A 19,666-nucleotide genomic window follows, 5' to 3' on the forward strand; every position below is an offset into this window, starting at 1 on the left:
ACAATAGCTCAATAGAACCTCCATGTTCAGTGGTAGCCTCCCAATTGCTGGGGGTAAAGGTTGGAGAAGGCTACTGCCTTCAGGCCCTGCTTGTGGGCTCTCCTCAGGGGCTCATGGGGCTGACTTTGTAGACTATGCATTTCTTTTGATATCCCAGCACCCAACTTTCATGCAGTAGGATCTTTCATTTTGTTCTGCCCTATTGCAAGGAATGGCGCAATGCCAGACAAGGGGATGAAATCCCATAATTTACCATAAAAACCTCAGAAAAGAGACTGAGCAATTTCTGTAATCATACACATGCAGCCTAAAATATAACACTGAAATGTACTTCTTTTTGAAGAAGAGCTGGAAAGCTTGTAATAGAACATGTTCCACTAAAATGCATCCCCACATTTATTTTGAATCTCATTCCCTGGCTACATTTAAATCAAACAATACAAATTCAAAGCTTTGTTGCCCCCCCCCCCCCGCAATGAAAAAATAAAAAGGACAGAGGGCTACCCCTATGAGTGATACAATTTGAGTGGTACATGACCACTCCAATTGTCACATTTGATGGAAGCTGTGCATCTTCTGGGTTTGTTTGCCAAAAGCTTCAAAAAACACACAAAGCTTCTGCCCGATCAATGAGTCATTGAACTATCTACTAGGTACTTTTCTCTTTCAGAATAGAATTATTTTTCTCTGCTCTACCCTTGTTGCTAGCTGTGTTGCTAGTTGTCTCGCACACCTTTATTGACTGAACCAAGAAAAGGCCTTGTATTTCACTTTGATGACAAAAGAATAACCATCAAGATATACCTCTGAGTCGCCCTGGAAATTAACAAATGGCCACAGCATTCTAAACTGTTGTTTCTGGGCACTGATGCTCATATAGAATTATGAGACCATTGTAGTGAGTAGTAGGCTTTCTTCAGGAGCTGTTGTGAAATGAAGGTGATGATTTCAAGCTTTTGAAGAATAGAACCAACTGAAGAGTCTAAGGAATACAAAAATCTAAGAATGTACTCATTTTGCCAGGCTCCGAAACCCCAGAGAGGGTAGGCATCTATAAAGTGACTAAAATATATCCATTTCTGGATATTCTGGTTGGCAGCAGTAAGATGGACTTGGCTCTCTCACTGAGCCTGGAAATTAAAGCTTTAGTGGTGGTTAGAAATGGCTTTTTTATTAACACCATCTTATGAAAAAACTGAACCACACAACTGATTAACATAACTTCTTGCCTAGAAAGCCATGACTGATTCAGTAGCCCCTGAAGAAGGATGTGTTTGGACATCCTGATAAACCATGGTTTATTGTGATGGGAATGAGCCTGGCTTTCCCCTGGGTTCATGTGCTCCCCACTCCCTGACATGGAGGTCAGAAGCTTTCACTTACAATTTTGATCCACAGTTTGTGACTTCTGAACCCAACCCATAGTTACAACTTAACTATGATTTGTTTGAAACAAGCCAACTTCACAAACCAAGGTTCAGGCTTGACCATCCTTGTAGACCAGGAGTTTCCAAACTTTTTGGAATTCTCAGAGATTGCCATGGGTGCTCTCACAAAATGGTTACCATGACGGGCATGGCCAGTCACAAAACACCCATTTCCCAGAAGGTAAACTGGGCCAGATCTACACTAAGCAGGATATACCACTATGAAAGCAGTATGAAAATGATATATGGAATGTGTCATGGGCCCCAAAAGTCGTCAGTGCACTTCAATACCATTATAAAGCAGTAGATCCTGCCCTTGTGAGACTAAAAGAAAAGTAACAAGGCAGAGTTAGTGTCTGCGTTCCAAAACACAAAACTGCTATTTTGAGTCCACAGTTTTCTGTTCCTGCACCCATTTCACAGAAAGCAGGCTCAGACACAGAAACTGAGCACAAGATAGCAATGGGGTGTGAACCACAAATGCCAAATCACATATATGCCCCCATAAAGGATAAGAGAAGACAAACTAGTGATGCTCAGAGAAACAAACACATATACATGCACAATACCCCAAGGAAGACACGCACACACACCGCCAACACACTATGCACACAAGCAAAACATACACCAAACTGTCTGCCATTTTTATTTTCTCAGAATGCCACCTGAGCCTCCAGAGGCATTCTGGGAAATAAAGATGTCACTGGAGCCCTGGGCTTGTTTTTGCAGTACGCCAGCCTCCTCATTATTTTTTAATGTAAAAATAAAATAAAATAAAAAATCAGAAGAGAGAGAGACTGGCAAGCATCACGTTGGGGTCCCCCCCACCATAGATTCTATTGTGATCACTGGAGAAGAGAGGCAGTGTGCTGCAATGGTTAGAATGTTGGACTAGGAATGGGGAGTATCGGGTTCAAATTCCTGCTCAGCCATGAAAGTTCATTGGATGCTTTTGGGTGATGCACTATTCATCAGCCTAACCTACCTCTCAAGGTTGTTGTGAGAATAAAATGGACAAGGGGCAAATCATATTATGTGTCTCAAACTTGTTAGAAGAAGGGCAGGATAAACATTAAATAAATCAAATAGAATGATTCACCCTGAGATTAACACAAGAGAAGCAGGGCCTGTGACAAAATGTTGCAGTGTACAGTGCTCCTGCTCAGGATGGTCCATTCCATCCCCATCCCTATCAGCATTCTGTGGCCACTTAAGATTTTTTGTACTTTTACCAGCCTTAAGACTCTCTCAAGCCTAGTGATACTTTTCGATGGACATGGCCGGCCCTACCATTAAGCAGGGTGAGGCAGTCGCCTCAAGCAGCAGATGTTAGGATGTGACAGCAATGTATTGGAGGAGAGTGCCGTGGGCCATGCGGGATGACCCTTGCCCACTAAGCTGGCCTGCTGCCTTCAGGTGTGGTGGAGGAGTCTGTCCCATTGACAGTTGTCCAAGAAAAGTTAAACTGCCAGTCCAGGCAGCTTTTATACATCGAATGGGCCATCTTTACCTCATCTGCATGGATGATGCCGTTTTGGTGATATAAGTATCAGCAATTGGAGAACTGAGATCTCCGTGTTAGTATATAATTATTTTATTCATTTATTGCATTTATATTACACCTTTTTTTCCTCCAAGGAAAACAAGGTGGCATACATAATCCTCCTCCTTTCCACTTTATCCTGACTTGCTATCTGCCCTTGGGCATATTCTCAGTAATGGTTCTCATTCCACAAGAAGCTGTGTAAAATTCTTCGCTATGGACTCACTCTCCAGCTTTGGACAGAGCGCATCTCTTCCAGTCCAAGTTTTCTATCTGTGAAATAGGAGCAATACTGACCTACAAAAGGGCTGCTGTGTATGAGGTGCTTAAGGCAACTTCTGAAAATGAATCAAAACCATACAAGCAATTGTTGATGCTGAATAGTTGAGTAGCACTCATGCTTTCAACTTGATGTGCAAAATACTTGCAGCAGCTGCTGCTGTTGTAAGCTGGAAATGATTGCTACTGTACAGGGACATTGCCTGAAGGAGTACACATTCCCTTCTAAGGTGGTTTATCTGAAAGTTTCCCTTTATGCAATAAAGTTACATAATGTGCTGTAACAATGTTCTTTTTAAATAATAAAAAACACCAACAAGGTTCATTGAAAGACTGTAAAGCAGGGATGGAGAATATGTGGCATTCCAGATGTTATTGGATTCTACCTTCCATCATGCCTGACCTTTAACCTTGCTGGTGGGGCCTGGTGTGAGTTGGGAGCCTAGCCACATCTGGAGGGTGACATGTTCTGAGAACACAGTAGAAGGGCAAAGCCTTCCAGATCCAAAGCTGGTTGAGCAACAAATAGAATAGAGAAAGGCTGTGAACAGCTTCAGATGCTTGACACTTAACTTCAAAACATTTGAGCATAGATTTATGATTTATTTGCAGTGGGCTTCTGGAAAACTGACAAGGGCTTATAGGGATCATATGTCTTAAAGAACAACCAGCAACGTGAGTGATAGTTGCAAAGTACGTGGGAAGAATTCTACTTTATTTCCTTCCTGTTGGTTAAGACCTACTGTTTCCACCCCACTGAATGTCTTTTGCCATTTCTTGCATTTTCTTCACATCTAAAGCAGGAGTAGCAGTAGGTATCACCCTAAAATAAAGTCACATCACAACATCCTGTTAAGACAAAGAATGGCAGGAAAGGCTTATCTTTTTGACTACTGTGTAACTATTATCCCGTTGCTACTCTTTTCTGTCTCCTTTTCCCCTCACGCAATAGTGGAAGGAAGTGCTTAATTTCTGAAGTGAGGTGTGCTAGACCTCAAGCCTGCCAGAAAGCTTCCACCCCATGCCCCCAATTCCAGGATTTTGAGGGCCAGTTGTAGCAGTTAGAGAGCAGGCACTCACCTTTACTCCTTCCCGTGGGGCCCAACATTCAGAACAGGTCACAAGTTTCAGCCACGATATTCTGGCATTAAATACTGGGTGATGTTCCTGGTATCAATGGTGAGCACACTTCATGTTTCACCTGTTTTTTTATTAGAACTCTTGAGATCCAGCCAGAGCCAGGTGGGTGCAAAATTAGTGGTCCAGGAGGTAGACACACCTTTAGAATTGAAGAACAGGTGGTCTAGGAATTTATTTTCAGTAACAAAACTAATCTCGTCCTTTCACACAACAATCTACTCTTGGTTCTTTCACTTCAATTTCAAGGTGAGAGCCTTTGAGTTGTTGCTATTGTTAGGCAATTGGACTTGCAACAAAACCAATGTATTACAACCCCTTAGGAGGAATTGTCCAGTTCAGGATTATTGGGGGCATGGTGGGGGGTATGATGGTAGTAGTAGTTCCCATCATACCAGCTACAGTAGGCTGACCATATGAAAAGGAGGACAGGGCTCCTGAATCTTTAACAGTTGTATTGAAAAGGAAATTTCAGCAAGTGTCATTTGTATATATGGGGAATCTGATGAAATTCCCTCTTCATCACAGCAGTTAAAGATGCAGGTGCCCTGCCCTCTTTTAAATCTGGTCATTCTAGTATAGCTCCTGCAACTTTAACTGTTGTGATGAAGAGGAAATTTCACCAGGTTCTCCATATATACAAATGACACCTGCTGAAATTCCCTTTTCTATGTAACTGTTAAAGATACAGGAGCCCTGTCCTCCTTTTCATATCGTTACCCTAAGCTATAGAGTGGGGGTACTCATCAGACCCCCACTATGTGGCAAAGGACTTTCGTTGCTTGCTATATAATACTAGAACAAGGCTGGGGAACCTATGGCCTCTCCAGATGTTGTGAACTAGTACTCCCATCATACCTCACCAATGGTCAAGGTGGCTGATGGGAACTGGAGTTCAAAATCTAGTGGTTCACAGGTTTCCCAGCCCTGTGTTAGAGGACTGTGTTTTAGGGCTGGGGGACACTGAATCTGAACATTTCTGTCTACAAAACATGGGGATGCGTCATTTTTGCTGGAATGGCAGATGGAAGGTGTGTCATTTTTTCCCTTTGGAACATCCCTTTACAGTGCAAGGAAGGGAGATTTTCTAACCTCGTGGCATACATCTCCCCTAATCCCCACAACCAGGGAACCTAGTATAAACCATTAGGGTCATCAACCTTTTGGGTCAAATTGAGTATTGTGAGCTCTCACAAAATGGCTTTCATAAAGGGCTTGTCCATTCATAAAACGGCTGCCATTGTTTATCACAAAACACTCATTTCCCAGAAGACAAACTGTTGAGACTTAGAGATGGTGCCCACAAGCATCACACTGGAAACCCCAGCATTAAGGCTTCAGTAGGCCAATTCAGTCTCCCTACCCACCCCAAACATTCCATATTGAGGTTCACAGTTTATCAGGCTCTTTTGGGGAAGTATTAATTTTTCTCTTTTAATTTACAAAGTTATATACTTCTGCATATCTCCTGAAGATGTGGAAAGAAACTGCTAACCTCTTTTTGAGTAGCCCCATTTTGCTTCCAAACTGACAAGCACTCAATCACCTGACTGCTATTACAGGGAAAGGATGGTAATGTTAACAGACTGCAAGTTGGAAATAAACCATTGGGCCAAAATCAGAATTAGTCAAGTAAGAACACAGGTTGAGAAATCAAGAGCTTAATCGACAGACCAACACTGACCAAATTTAAGATTATTGGAGAAGGACAGAAGAAAGTCAAGCAACATTTTTGAAAATAATTTTATTTAAAAAAAATACAGTACATCTCAAGTACCCTAGAAGTAGGAGGCACACTGTAGCAAAAATAACTCAGTCTACTAAAATTCAAATCCATTTTGGGTTTCTTACACTCTGCACAGACAGCTTTTGAGACTTGTATGCTGAGCACGAACAGCACCAAAAGCTTATTTTTCTCCAAACAAGTTTTTTGTACCTAGGCTCATCTTTGTTCCAGCCCCATAATTCAGCCCAGATGCTTTTAAAGGAATCCCATTTCCCTTTAATTTCATAATAAAATCTGTGACAGAGGAAAGATGGCACCTTTGGTTGTTTTTCCAGAAACAATGCATAGATTGGTAGTGTATGTTATTAGAACATTAGCAAAACAACTTATTTTAAACAGATGTTATACGCTGTATGAGGTCAAAGTGCACAAGTTTTATCAAAGCTACCAAAACACACTGGCTGAATAAATGTGCGGTTCTACAAAGCTGATTTAGATCACACCCTCATCTTCTTATCCAATACTGCCAGCCACTGTGATATCATTAGAATATTATGCTAAGCATTCATACAGTCTATTACAACTTCACCATTAGTAACTGCTATATAGCTGGCAACTCAGATGTACACTTGCTATTACCATATCAACTACCTATTTTCCTCCTCATGATCAGAGCATAATGATAGGCACTTCACAAAACAAAAATCTTCAGTATTTCCCAAATCTGAACTATATTTTCAATGGGAACAAAAACATCAAATACTCCAGCAATGCTAGCTGTTAAGCCTTTTGTTGGTACAGTGTACCAACTGCACACAATAGCCTCACATGGCTGGGATTACCTATTCAACCCAATGTCCACTGCAAAATGGACATCAGCAAATGTGACAGTAATGAAGCTGCCATAACTGAGTATGGACACTAAATCTTCACAGTGATCCTTTTAAAATGAACTAGGATTACCTCTTTAGCATATTACCTAAAAGAAAAGACTGACCTAGATTGTCACTGGCTGGGCCCTCAAACTCCTAGGTTTTGAAGAGTGCCAATTATTTGGAATGAATATTCTCCCAATGATTCTTCATGAAAAGGAAACCATTCTGCTATTCTCACCATTTGCTGCTATGCAGGGAACTAACAAGTCTCATGTTTCCCATGTATGCATTTTCCAATCCTTTTGAATTCAGATACACTATCCTCCATAACCTATTTATCATCAAACCCCTGTAAAATGTCACGGGTGTAATCTTAACATTTAAAACTTCGAAAGTCACATTTCGAAAGTTGCACGGTATCAGGTGGCTCCCAGACTAATACACCAACCATGATCCAAATCCACTCCCTGGAACCTTCACAATTGGACTGTAGCACACAGGAACAGTTCCATTCAGAGAACTAGCCTCCCTGCTTTCATATACCTTCATATCCTGCTCAGCCCATTAAAAAATGACTTGCATTTTAATGCTCTTGAAAACCCTCTATTTTTATTGCTGTTCCCTCACTCCATGTAAATATATGGTTAATAAACTTTGTCTTTACGATACAAACCCATAACTTCCTTTACATCACTTTAAGACCCTTCTCCATTAATAACAAAACCTCAGCTTTTAGAAAAGCAATAGAAAGATGTTGTATAGAAATATAGCTGTTCAGGTGTGTGGGGGAATGGGTGGGAGAGAATTTAAGTAACATTTACCACTTGGAGTAAGAGTAGAAAGATGCAACTTTCACTATTGTACTATTGTCTCAGCATTTCATCAAGTCAAACTACTTAACTGCAGTCAAGGTAACACTATTGTCACTAATCTTTCAACTAGGCTCTCTGTGAGTGTGTCAGATATACATAAATATAACTAAAGTCACAATTTTGTAATTGGATGAAATAACTAGTGACTGGATTAGGGAAAAGGTTAAATATTTTGTGTTGGAGTTTAACCATGACATACAGTTTTTAAACATACCGAGTCCTAGCTCAGAAGTCTGAATACATTAGTGCTTGGTGGAGTGTTAATCTAAATTTCAAAAGATTAAAAAGAACAATATGCACACCTTCCTATGCATTTGATCTCCTAACTTATCGGTTTTCATTCTACATACTGTAATACAAGTACAGTACATGTACAGTCTAAGCTGTAATCACCTGTTCCATATGATATTTTCTTCTCTATCATAAGTCCTGAGATAGAACAGGAGTGATGTCAAGTTATTTGTTTCATTAGTCCTAACCGAAACATTGGTTTGATCCCCTTTCAAATGTCCTGGACAAATGCAGACTTCATGCAACTGCACTCTGCCTTGCCAAGTTTCTTGGTTCTTTGCTTGGAACACACCAGTCATCTGCTTCTATAGATGTTTGATAATGCTTATAAGCAGACTTGTTGAAAACAGGAAGTTTTTCTATAGAGTCTGTGGAAAGGGCCTAGAAAGCAAGACCAAGATTAATATAGTTAGACATGTCCATTCCTGTCTGAAACAAATCAACAGTATTATTCATGTGGGCACAGTTATTAGCAAAGCATCCAGACTAGGGCAACTTTGATTTAAAATGTGAGACTTCATTTGTTTGTTCTGCCAGCATAAAAAAAAGAGAAGAAAAAGATCATGATAGCGTTACATTTTACAAACTTTCAAGATGGAAGTTTACCGTGATAATACAGGAATGAGACTATTTTCTGCAACAAGGAAGATGTTGAACTTCCTATTTATGGAAAATGCCAAGTAAAATTATTTTTAATGTAAAGGCAGACAAGGCATCTTTCATGTTAAGGCAGATGAACTTCATGTACTATTTGGATATTTATGTATGTGTTATCAAAATGCATGCTCTACTTTTTATAAAATATTCAAGATGGCTTACAATCCAAAAAATAAAATACAAAACAAAAACAGTAACAATCTAACCGAACAGACTAAAAAGGTAGTAGCAGCTTAAAATCAAAGGTGCACTGAAGTAAGATTGCTTTTACCGTTTAACAAACTTATTGACAATTGGTTAATTTGTAGCACTACAAAATCATTTGGAAGGGGAGAGAAAGAATAAATAGAACATACCTTTAAGTAAATAAGAGCATCTGTTCCATAACCAGAAATGGAACACAGATTGAGGTCCCCATGAAAGTATTTCGCATACAGGCGAGAAATTGGTAAGCCATAACCAAAACCAGCCTAAAAAGGACAAGACTTTTAATTAATTGGAATGAAGGCGTCCTTCTTTCTTATTAAGTACTGTACAGAGTCTAAATGAAAAATCCTATGCGCTACTATGACTGTTCAAAGAGGAAAGATGAGGAAAGTAGAGACATTACCTTTTCCTAATTTCACTCCTGCTTAATTCAGTTGTATTTTGCATTCCTGATCCAGTTACACACATCAATATAATCTAGGCAACTGCTTCTTTACATAATCAGTAATGTTGAACAGAGAGGAGAAGGGAGTGAAAAACACAGGGAGTGGTGTTAATTTTGTATGTCAGTTACTGGGACACTGTCAGGACTAATTCCCATGGGAGTTGGTAAACCTGTATAGGCTGTGCATTTAAAACTATAGGTTGGGGCTTACATGATTGAATTTTCCCCTATGCACAAAGTAACCTAGATGTCAGGGGAAAGGGCTAAGCTATAATACTCGTCCCAAACCTGTTTGCAGGGAACAAGTATGGCAGAGCACTCGTGTTGATTGATCCACCCAAAGTCTGAATTGGTGCAGCCCACACACAATTTATTTCTCAGTGAGAAGGTAATCAGAAGCAGCATGCCTGGTATCTGCAGCAATTGCAACATTCCCTATGTTGATCACCGGTAATGCAAAGTGATCAGTATAGGGAACTGTGAAGTTGCTGCAGTTATCAAGCATGCTGATTCAGCTTATATGCAAATGACTCCATTTGGAAGCATCCTTTGTGTCAATTTGTCAGAAGACAATGTTGGACAAAGTGGGTCCTCTGTGCCAGTACAGAAGTGCCAAAAGCAATGAGCGCCACAACAGCTTAAGTCTCCTATTAACAGATCAAGTCTTATAGTTTCATCTCTTACCAAAGGAGCAGAGTTTTTGTTGTCCATCACAGGCTTTGGTGCTGTAGAATATGTGTAACTGAAGAGACTTTCTATTTTCCGCACTGGAACACCACCACCTCTATCAGATATCTAGTTAAGAAGAAAATCAGCTGTTAACTAGACAAATCAGCTGTTAACAAGGACTAGACAAATTTAGTGGCTTTGTTCTGCTACTACTGATAATTTGAATTATCAGTAGTAGCAGAACAAGCCACTAAAATCATTTTTTGGTTTAAAAGCTCTTGCTGTATCAGATTTGCTTATTAAAAAAGCAGATTCTGCCCCAAAGAGTATTTTGTTGGATAAGGTTTGTCTGTTCGTAATTGGCTGCAATCCAAAAGCCATCTATTTCACACTAATCTTATTTAAATCAATGGGATTATCCAACAGTGAATGGGTAACAGACTACATCTATTGTGTTCTCAGACTGCTGGAATGGTGCATGGAAAAAGCTAAGCAAGTTACCTTAATTGACAGGTCTTCTTTTCCAAGTACAATGGTCACGTCAATAGGATCAAGGGAAGGTTTCTTTTCCTGATGTTCAACTGTTGCCCTCATTGCATTCTATGAGAAAGAATAATTTTATTCAACTTGAAGGTTTGATCAAATATTACTAAAGTGCTGTTCATCTCATTAAATAGATATTTGAGAAATGTTGTTTTTACAGAGAACGCTAACTCCACGCTTAATTGCTAAATAGATGGATTTAATACTTCACTTTGCCATCCCCTTATTAGCAAGGAGAAAACCCTATTGCACATAATATAGACTGAAGGACTGATAATTCCTTCTTTTCATTTTCCTGTTTCTCCTCCATGTATTCTATTGTGAGGACTACGTTTTAAATATTCAGGAAGAGGCACAAGAGCCATTAGCCCTTTCATTTTAATTACTGACACATTAATGTGTCATTTTTAGCCTCCATATTTAAGTAAAAATGAATGCTTCATAATTGCCAATACAAACCTTGAAGAGTTCAAACAGCATGTGAAAGAGATGGGAAGGCACATATACTATATAAATAGGCTGTCCGGCTGCCTTTCCTGCAGAAAGGAGACAAATAAAAATCAACTCACTGGTTTTATCACCCAAGTTCAAGCAACTATTGTGTGTCTTAATAAAGCAGTTTTTAGTGGGACTTGTCCATTTCACACTGCATTCGGAGATTTTTTACTTTCCTATAGCATTCTATATTCTTGGTATTTTTTTGTGGACACTTGCATTGCATTGAAGCAGAACACGTTTTTCTGTAATTTTCTGGACAGAATTTAGAGACTGTCCCTGCCTCTTCTTTATGATCAAAAATGTTCCTGAACTATTATATTGGTGACTTTGCAACCTTGTGATTTTCTTCTTTTAAGGAATTCTAAAACCAGCTATTTCACAATTGTATGTCAAGGTCTTCCCCTTCCTGCATCTTGTTTATTGGGGGCTACATTGCTGGATGAATGCAACTGTGCACATTCAGCATTATCTCCAGGGATGAAAATTACAAACCTGAAGTTCAAAGACTTGGATATAGAAGGCAATGAATTATAGAAGAGCAAAAAGCTTTTAAAGGGGGTGAACTAGCCTGATATAGTAGGAAAGAAAAATTTATCTCACCATTCACTTGAGTCAGCTTTAATTCTGGAGAACCAAAATAGTACTGGTCACAAAGCATCTGGGCACTCTGGAAAGCATCTGGAATTCATTTTAAAGATGGGGGAAATTAAATATAGTTTGAATATTACACATTTACTAGACATTAGACTACTCTAGTGTTATCTAGTACTGTAATAAATTCACAAAATGTATCTTCTTTATAGCAAGTTGTATTATTACTGTAAGCACTGAAACGCTGGGTGAATATCACTGAAAGGTGTTAGATGGATGTTACCGTATTTCTTTGATTCGAAGACGCACTTTTTCCCCAATATAAACATCTCTAAAAACGGGCTGCGTCTTAGAATCGATGGCGTCTTAGAATCGCCTGCAAAGTACGCTGTTATCCCTCCACCCTGCTCTCGATGCCCAGGCGGCTCAAGGGCTTGTTGAGGACCTAAGCAGCTCTGCACTCACCATGTAGGCTGGGGAATGTGCTTGGCCTGATTGGGGGCCTCAGTGACTATCCGCGGTTGCCCTGGGCCTATTTGTGCTCCCAGAGCTAACCGGGTTCACACACACACCAATGGAGCTCTGAGCCCTAAGCGGGCCCCGCCCACCGCACCACAAGCACAGCCGGCCCGGTTGGGCCTAGTGGGCATGGCTATGCGGCTCCGTTCAGGTCGAGCCTGGTGCACGCCTCGCCTTGCGCATGGGGCTGGGGCAGACGGGCAGGCGGTGCAGGGCTCGCAGAGGGTTGTGCGAGGCGGGCGGGCGCCGCTGGCTTCTTGCAGCTGCTGGTTCTGTGCAGCAGAGGAGGAGCAGCAGCGCCGGCTGGGAAGACAGAGGCGACGCCCGGGAGGTGAGTTGCTGGACCGGTGTGTGGGCGGGACGTGCAGCTGTGCCTCGCAAACGACCCCCTTCCGCTCCCTGCAAGAAGTGGTGGCAGCTGGTAAAGCCACATCTCTTCCCTTACCTGCCTGCAATCTGCTCCCCATGCATGGCAGAATATTTTCCCCCCATATAAACATCTCTAAAATGGGGTGCACCTTAGAATCGAAGAAATACGGTATCTTTATAGAGTAATTCTACCCATGTCTATTCAGAAGTAAATCCCACTGAATGTAATGGGACTTACTCTCAAATAAGTGTGCATAGGATTGCAGCCTAAAGCTCCTGGAAAGGAAGGAAAGGAACCTCTTGTGCAAGCACTGAGTCATTACTGACTCTTGGAGGGACGCCAGCTTTCACTGACGTTTTCTGGGCAGGCCTTATGGTTTGCCGTTGCCTTCCCCGGCCGTTATTACCTTTCCCCCAGCTAACTGGGTACTCATTTTACCGACCTCGGGAGGATGGAAGGCTGAGTTGACTTGAGCCGGCTGCCTGAAACCAGCTTCCGCTGGGATCGAACTTAGGCTGTGGGGAGTTTCAGCTGCAGAAACTACTGCTTTACTGCTCTGCGCCTAATTATACACATGGCAAACAGCAGGTCTTACATGCAGGACAGGTGACATAGAATTGTAGACTAGATATACAATGGTTCATGTTGATTGTAAAAACAGAATCTGATGACCAGTAAGAAAAGCTGCCTGCAGTTAATATGGCCAGTTCATATTTGCAGTTATTCATTCGCCCAGTGTAAACTTTTTTTGAATGAGCAACTTGCCAAGGGCAACTGCCCTAAACTAACCTATGATAAACAGTTGAGCATGTGGGTAAAATATTGTGTATTTAAGTGTGAGGCTAGAATAGGGGTGTCACTGAAAGGCTGACCATTCTTACACCTTCTCAAACTTGCTTAAGCACCTACAGAAAGCACATATTGTCGACAGATCAAACTACATGAAAACCATGCGGGGATGCTCACAATTTTATACATACCATGCACCAGATCTACAACATCACAGCAAGGGTCAATGCATCCAATGTGCCGTGGATTGCCCACATTGTTACTGTTATCAAAAATAAGTGCTGTTGAAAGAGAAACATAAGAAAACATAATTGATCAAAGGACTTTTCAAGTTGCTCATCATTCATGAGAGCTATCTAAATAATAATTTTCAGCCATATTTTAATAGATAAGACCAGGATTTGAATCCAGGTCTTATCTGACCAAGAACAACACTATCTACTTCAGCAAAGTGGTCTGGTTTTTATGTTTTATATCTGCAGAAATTTGCATTACATCACAAAGACTTGTTAAAAAAAAAAACGGCAGGAGAAAAACCACCACGTCCTGCAAAACAAACTACCCCACTCCTCAAACTAAATGTACTTCCTCTTTGAGATTGTGTGTTGTACTATATAAGGTTTCAACACATCACTTCGGAATTGTTCAATACTGTTGTTTGGCTATGGGTTTTCATAAGCTTGCTGACTACTTTTGGCCTATGTTGTGGCTCTCATCAAATTAACTTATTTTTCTTTCTACATCCATAAGATAAATGATTAATAAAATCCATTATGTCATCAAATATCCCTTCACATGCATCACAAAATCTTCAAAATATATCTTCCCAAGGAATGAAAACTCAACTTACTGTGCTGGTTTATTAGCATCCGGATGGATATCCTGTTCATATAAAACCGATCCAAGAAGTATTGAATGTTTTGATTGATGAATGGGTCCATTTTAGAAGAATCTCTGTATTCTAGTACTCCTTGTGCCATTGTGGGCACCACATCGTGATGTCTGTTTCGGACTTTAACAATGGCATCTATAAAGCTGGTGGGAGGGGGGAAGAGGAAGAGACATCTTTAGACACAAAGAAGAGAGAACAGCAAAACTGACATAAAAACAAACCACAGATTAGTCACAATGGCAACTTAGTAGTAAATATTGCTTTTCTTTTTACAAAAAAGTACCACAGAACAAATTAAAACTTAGATAAAGATAATAGTCACTTTATTTCATCATTCATTTTGTGAAGACAACTGAAGTATCCTAATTTTATCTTGACAGTTTGTAATTTACTGCTGACTTATTTTATTTGTTTGTCACTTTTTGCAATATATATCAATTAGTTATAATGTTGTAAACTTAGAATATAACCAAACATCTACTTATTTTGAATTGAATAAAATTCAAGCTTCTAAGATAGATAAATGACCTGATGTCAAGCTGCTACTACTTTGAATGGAGTAAGCTCTAATAATACAGAACACCGAAGAACTTACTCAGATAGAACTTTGTGGTCATCTGACTTTTTCTCACGGAACTCCACTAGCTCCATTAAGCTTTCGACATACCTATAAAAGAGTATACACAAAGTAAACCTTGGGTATCAGTAGAGGCTAGGAAAAAGTTTCTTGCACAGATAAGGTTAAAGAGTTTTAGGAATTCAGTAACACAGTGACTTCAAATAGTAGATAAACTAAGGGACCTCAATAGAGAGACCTCCGTTATGTTTAGAACTAGAAAAAAAACATTTCAAATTCTTAGCTCCTGACTGCATCAGAGCACTGAGGAACTTGTGATTTTTCCATGGATGTTTGTAGAAAGGGCCTCCTATGCTTTCCTCAGCCCAATGTTGTGAGAAAGTTGCATGTTTTGAGGATTTGTGTGGCACTATTTGGTATGTAGCATTACACATAACAAAGGTTTAGAACAATACAAGTAAATCCATGCACAAACATAGGGAGTTGAAAAATGTCTGATTTGGTTCTTTTATCTGGATATGAGTAATGCCATCATCTGCCAGGACACACAGCACAAGATAAGCATGAGGCTCCACAGCACCTTGATTCATATTTAACAAGCAGCTGTGGAGACTGTGACATGACTTTGCAAAGCACACATCAGGTGTGCTTCCAGCACAAGCCGTTCTGTTCTATGACTCGTGGACATAGGCAGCCTGATCAATATTGTATTATGCTTCAAATAAAAGCATCTCATTATGATCAGGTATGTTACAGAAGTTCACTACTTACCAGCTTTTTACCAACTGTACTGATTGAGTGCCCAACAATGGACTAGGGAGGAGGTCAATTTCTTTCAGAATATTTGCTAGCCGCACAGGAAGTTCATGCCGGAGAAATGAAAAAGAAGTTCTTTCACATGCATTAGTTGATCCTACAAAACAAACGCCAGATCATGTAATAGCAATCATGTCAACAAATTCATATTCCACCATTTTTCAGTACAGCTTGGAGGATGTTGTATCAACTGCTAGTTATTAAAACTAAAGAGATTTCTACACAACTGCAGTGAACAGTACAAAGCAATAAAATAATAATAATCTGGTTTACCCTTTCTAACTTTTGAATGTGCTTGTCATATACTGCTGCATTACAGTTGTGCTTTTAGGGAACTCTAGTATGAGTTATCACAAGCCTAACAAGAAAAATCAGCTGAAAGTTGATGCCTATGCTCAAGATTTCTTGGTAATGGCCTGAATAAAGAATTGTTAAAGAAAAGTGGACTATGTGGAATTGTTAAAGAAAAGTGGACTATGTGCCCCTATCTGAGATCTGTTAACAATAAATGCGAATGGATTCACAAACTTATGTATGGTCTACTTTAAGTTCAACAACTTTGCTTAAAATTAAGAGTATGTAGTTTTAAAGTGCCTCTGGCTTTCCTACAGTCAAAAAAATAAAAAGTCACAGCACTCTTTGGAAAAGAGATACTTCCAAATGAAAGCCAGATGTTCCTAACTGGTCATATCACACAACAATTTGGTATTATCGCAAAAATGCATAGCAATATAGTTAACAATTGAAAAAAACTTCGTAAATACTTAACTAGCTCTTGTCATTACAATAGATTGACATTTGATGGCTTATTCAAAGGTCAGTGGCTGTGTACAGACAGTATCAGCAATAATGAAATCCTGACAAAGGCTGCCGCCCTTGCATATTACAAATGGCAAGGTTTAAGTAATAGCAATGCTGAAAGTTATTTGTTCAGTTCTGCAAAACCAGAGGAACAAACAAAATCCTATTTTCATACTTTCTGATGAATAATCCTCTGAGTATGAAAGTATTATAGAAGCAACCAAAGCCAATGAGATAAAGGTGAATGTGTTACTATGAAGAATCCTAGAAAGATTTGATTAAAAGAAATGAGAATTAAGCTAAACTGTATCCTGGAGATTTTTTTAAAAGAAGAAAACAACACTTAAGACTAATTTCAGCGACATGGGAAATCTGTCTCTGCAGAGGCCACTGGTGAGGAAGGAAGTAGCAGCCAGGCACCTCTCCACCGTGCCTGGGTCCAGCTCCAGCTGAGAGCCCCCTCCCTCCTGCTACCAACTGTCTCTGCAGAGGCCACCAGTGAGGGAGGAAGCAGCAGCCAGGCACCTCTCCACCATGCCTGGGTCCAGCTCCAGCTGAGAGCCCCCCCCTCCTGTTGTCACCTGTAACTGCTGAACTTTCCAACTAAGATTGTAGTGCCTGAATTTGCTTTCCTTTCCCCCCCCTCCTCCTCCTCCCTCCCAATCCCCTTTCCTTTTGTGTCATGTCTTTTAGATTGTAAGCCTGTGGGCAGGGACTGTCAAGAAATACTTTTGTAAGCCGCCATGAGAGCCTTTTTTGGCTGAATGGCGGCATAAAAATGCTTAAATAAATAAATAAATAAATCAAAATGATTTAGAAACACAAATATTTAGACATTTAATAGTGACAAAAAACACATGTATTAGGTGCATTTTACATTCCATTGCATAATACACATAATAAGAATTATACTGCATGGAAAGAATTGTATATAGTGCACTTTTTCATTGTCCAAGTACAGTAGGATTTGGGAAATCTTGTAAACTAGAATTATTTCCTGCAAAATATAATTCCTGCACAAATGTTTTCTAATAAAACCGAAATTGTTGCATAACAGGCCATATGGAAAATGTTGCACAAATCTTTTCAAGAGCTTAGAGTTAAATGGAGCTCCTCTAACTCATCAAACAGTCAAGACATTAAGTTGAATATGAGAAAAAGTAAAAACCGTAGAAACAAAATGCTTCTGGATAAACTTGCATAGGATTGCAAATCTCACTGTGGTCAGTGGTGCTTGCTCCCTAGTAAATATGCATGGGATTGCAGCCTAAGAGATTACTTGTGACATAAACTTCTGTGGACTAAAGCTTTTGTCATCAGATGTGTGAATTGCATCAGATTCGTGCATCTTATGATATAATAGTCTGCAGAAGCTTATGCCACAATGAATGCAAGAGGATCTATCTTTCTTTCTTTCTTTCTTCTGCTCTAATAGTCTCACAAAGCTACACTCTGGAATTTAACCAAAGCCCGATCTACACCAAGCAGGATATAACACTTTAAAAACGTTATGAAAATGGTATATGTAATGTGTCCTGGGCCTGAACAGTTGTCATAACCATTACAAACCATTATAAGCAGTAGTGTAGATCCTGCCCAATACAAGTGATCAAAGGATGGGAAAGAATATAGCACCCCCTCATTTATCCCTTTCCTTGCGATTATTATCCGGAAGTGTGTCCCACAGTCCCTTTCCAAAAACAAATTGTTCTCACTGCGCAACTTTGTACGTCCAGACTTTGGGAGACTTTCTCCTCGTGTGCCCCCTGCCCACCCACTTCAAGCCTACCATCGCAGCATCTTCCCTATTATGTTTTTGTAATGAATTTTAGGCAGCCTTTAAGCCTCAGTCTCATGGCACCCCGCCGAAGGGGCATCACCTCCCCGACCCCCTTGCTCTGGCATTGCCCCCTCCCCTCAGCAGCCCACATTCATCCTCACCGAAATCCAGGAACTGCTTCATGGACAGCGGCGACGGAGAGTAACCAGCGAAATGGTCCACCTCCCGAGTCACCCGGCCGCCGCCGCCACCTCCCGTTGCGACCAAGGGAGCGGCGTTCCGTATGGCGATCCGAGCGGCCTTCATGGCTCCCTCCGCGGTTGCTATAGGGCTACGGGGCGACGAGGACGGAAGGCAGACCAAAGCGCCCGCTGAGCTCTCGCGCTCGCTGCGACCCCTCTGAGGGGCGTCCTGCACGTGCGGCCCCTATTTACCACCTCGAGACCGCCCTTCGAGGGGCGGGGCCGCGCGCAAAGCCACGCCCCTTGTAGGCTAACTGTCAAGAAACGACCGACAGATTTGATAACTCTCCCTCCTTCCCCCCACCCCATGGGTATTATGTGGTGACTTTTAGCCCTTGGTTTAAAAGATCAGATACTTTAAAAGGAGAGGAGGGGGAGGGGCGTGCTGAAGGTGTAGGAAGTGGGTGTGCGCCGCTCTCTCCCAACCCACTTGCCCTTGTTTACATGTTTTGGACGTAAGACACAATGTCAGTCCCGCCCCTGTTCTTAGTGATGCTTCTTCTCCCCCTCAGAGAAACGGTCAAGTGACGGGGCGCGAGGGCGAAGGGAGGAAGGAGGGGGAGAGGATGGAGCGCTGACTCCTACCCGTGCCGTCATTGGCGGGTTTCTAATTAGAGCTCGTTTTCTGGACGGAACCAATCAGAAGGCTGCGTCCGTACTTCGGCGGCAGCAGAGATAAACAACTCGGCCCGGTGCCGAAGGGAGGAGGGTTTGTGCTCCCTTTTCCGAGAACAGGGAGAACACTCGAGGGCGGGGGAGCCACGAGAACGTCACGCCAGCCTGGTCAAGAGATGGGAACCAGGCTGAGGGCCGTGTGGGGGTGTGGGGGCAACACGCTGTGGGATAAACAACTCAACTCACGCCCCAAAAGCGAAGTAGTGTCTTTCTAAGCACCACCTTTCCCCGCCGCAAAACATCTTAAATATAGCGAGACATAAACCACCTCAGTTAGTACACGAATAAATAACTCTGTGCTCTTCCCAAGGATCCACCGATTTGAGGGGAAGGTGGTCATATTTGTTCTCTCTGCTCCAAAAGGCCAGCTGTTACGATTTCATTTGTGATAATTGCAAACATGCCTTCACATTTGGGGGAGTTTTATAAGGGCCTCACTGGCATT

At 41.1% G+C, this 19,666-nt stretch overlaps 1 protein-coding gene across 1 annotated transcript; it reads right to left on the reverse strand.

The window, feature by feature from the left end:
- Positions 1-6,112: 6,112 nt before the first annotated feature.
- On the reverse strand, positions 6,113-18,646 carry PDK4 (pyruvate dehydrogenase kinase 4). The gene is made up of 11 exons (XM_063123189.1): positions 18,466-18,646; positions 15,679-15,820; positions 14,926-14,997; positions 14,289-14,473; positions 13,630-13,719; positions 11,770-11,847; positions 11,131-11,207; positions 10,630-10,728; positions 10,144-10,254; positions 9,164-9,277; positions 6,113-8,531 (listed from the first exon to the last, which is right to left on the reverse strand). Exons 1-11 carry the CDS (start codon positions 18,608-18,610, stop codon positions 8,388-8,390), a joined length of 1,257 nt encoding a protein of 418 aa, XP_062979259.1. The 5' UTR covers positions 18,611-18,646; the 3' UTR covers positions 6,113-8,387.
- Between the last annotated feature and the right edge of the window lie 1,020 nt (positions 18,647-19,666).

This window comes from Elgaria multicarinata, chromosome 1 (genome assembly GCF_023053635.1).
Source record: "Elgaria multicarinata webbii isolate HBS135686 ecotype San Diego chromosome 1, rElgMul1.1.pri, whole genome shotgun sequence".
NCBI lineage: Eukaryota > Metazoa > Chordata > Lepidosauria > Squamata > Anguidae > Elgaria > Elgaria multicarinata.

Excerpts from the sequence above, each read along its gene's own strand:
- PDK4 (XM_063123189.1), bottom strand. The coding sequence starts at position 18,610 with ATGAAGGCCGCTCGGATCGCCATACGGAACGCCGCTCCCTTGGTCGCA. Across the intron at positions 14,474-14,925 it reads GACCACAAAGTTCTATCTGA|CTTTATAGATGCCATTGTTA; the intron begins GTAAGTTCTTCG and ends CCCTCCCACCAG. Across the intron at positions 13,720-14,288 it reads GATGCTAATAAACCAGCACA|CACTTATTTTTGATAACAGT; the intron begins GTAAGTTGAGTT and ends CTCTTTCAACAG.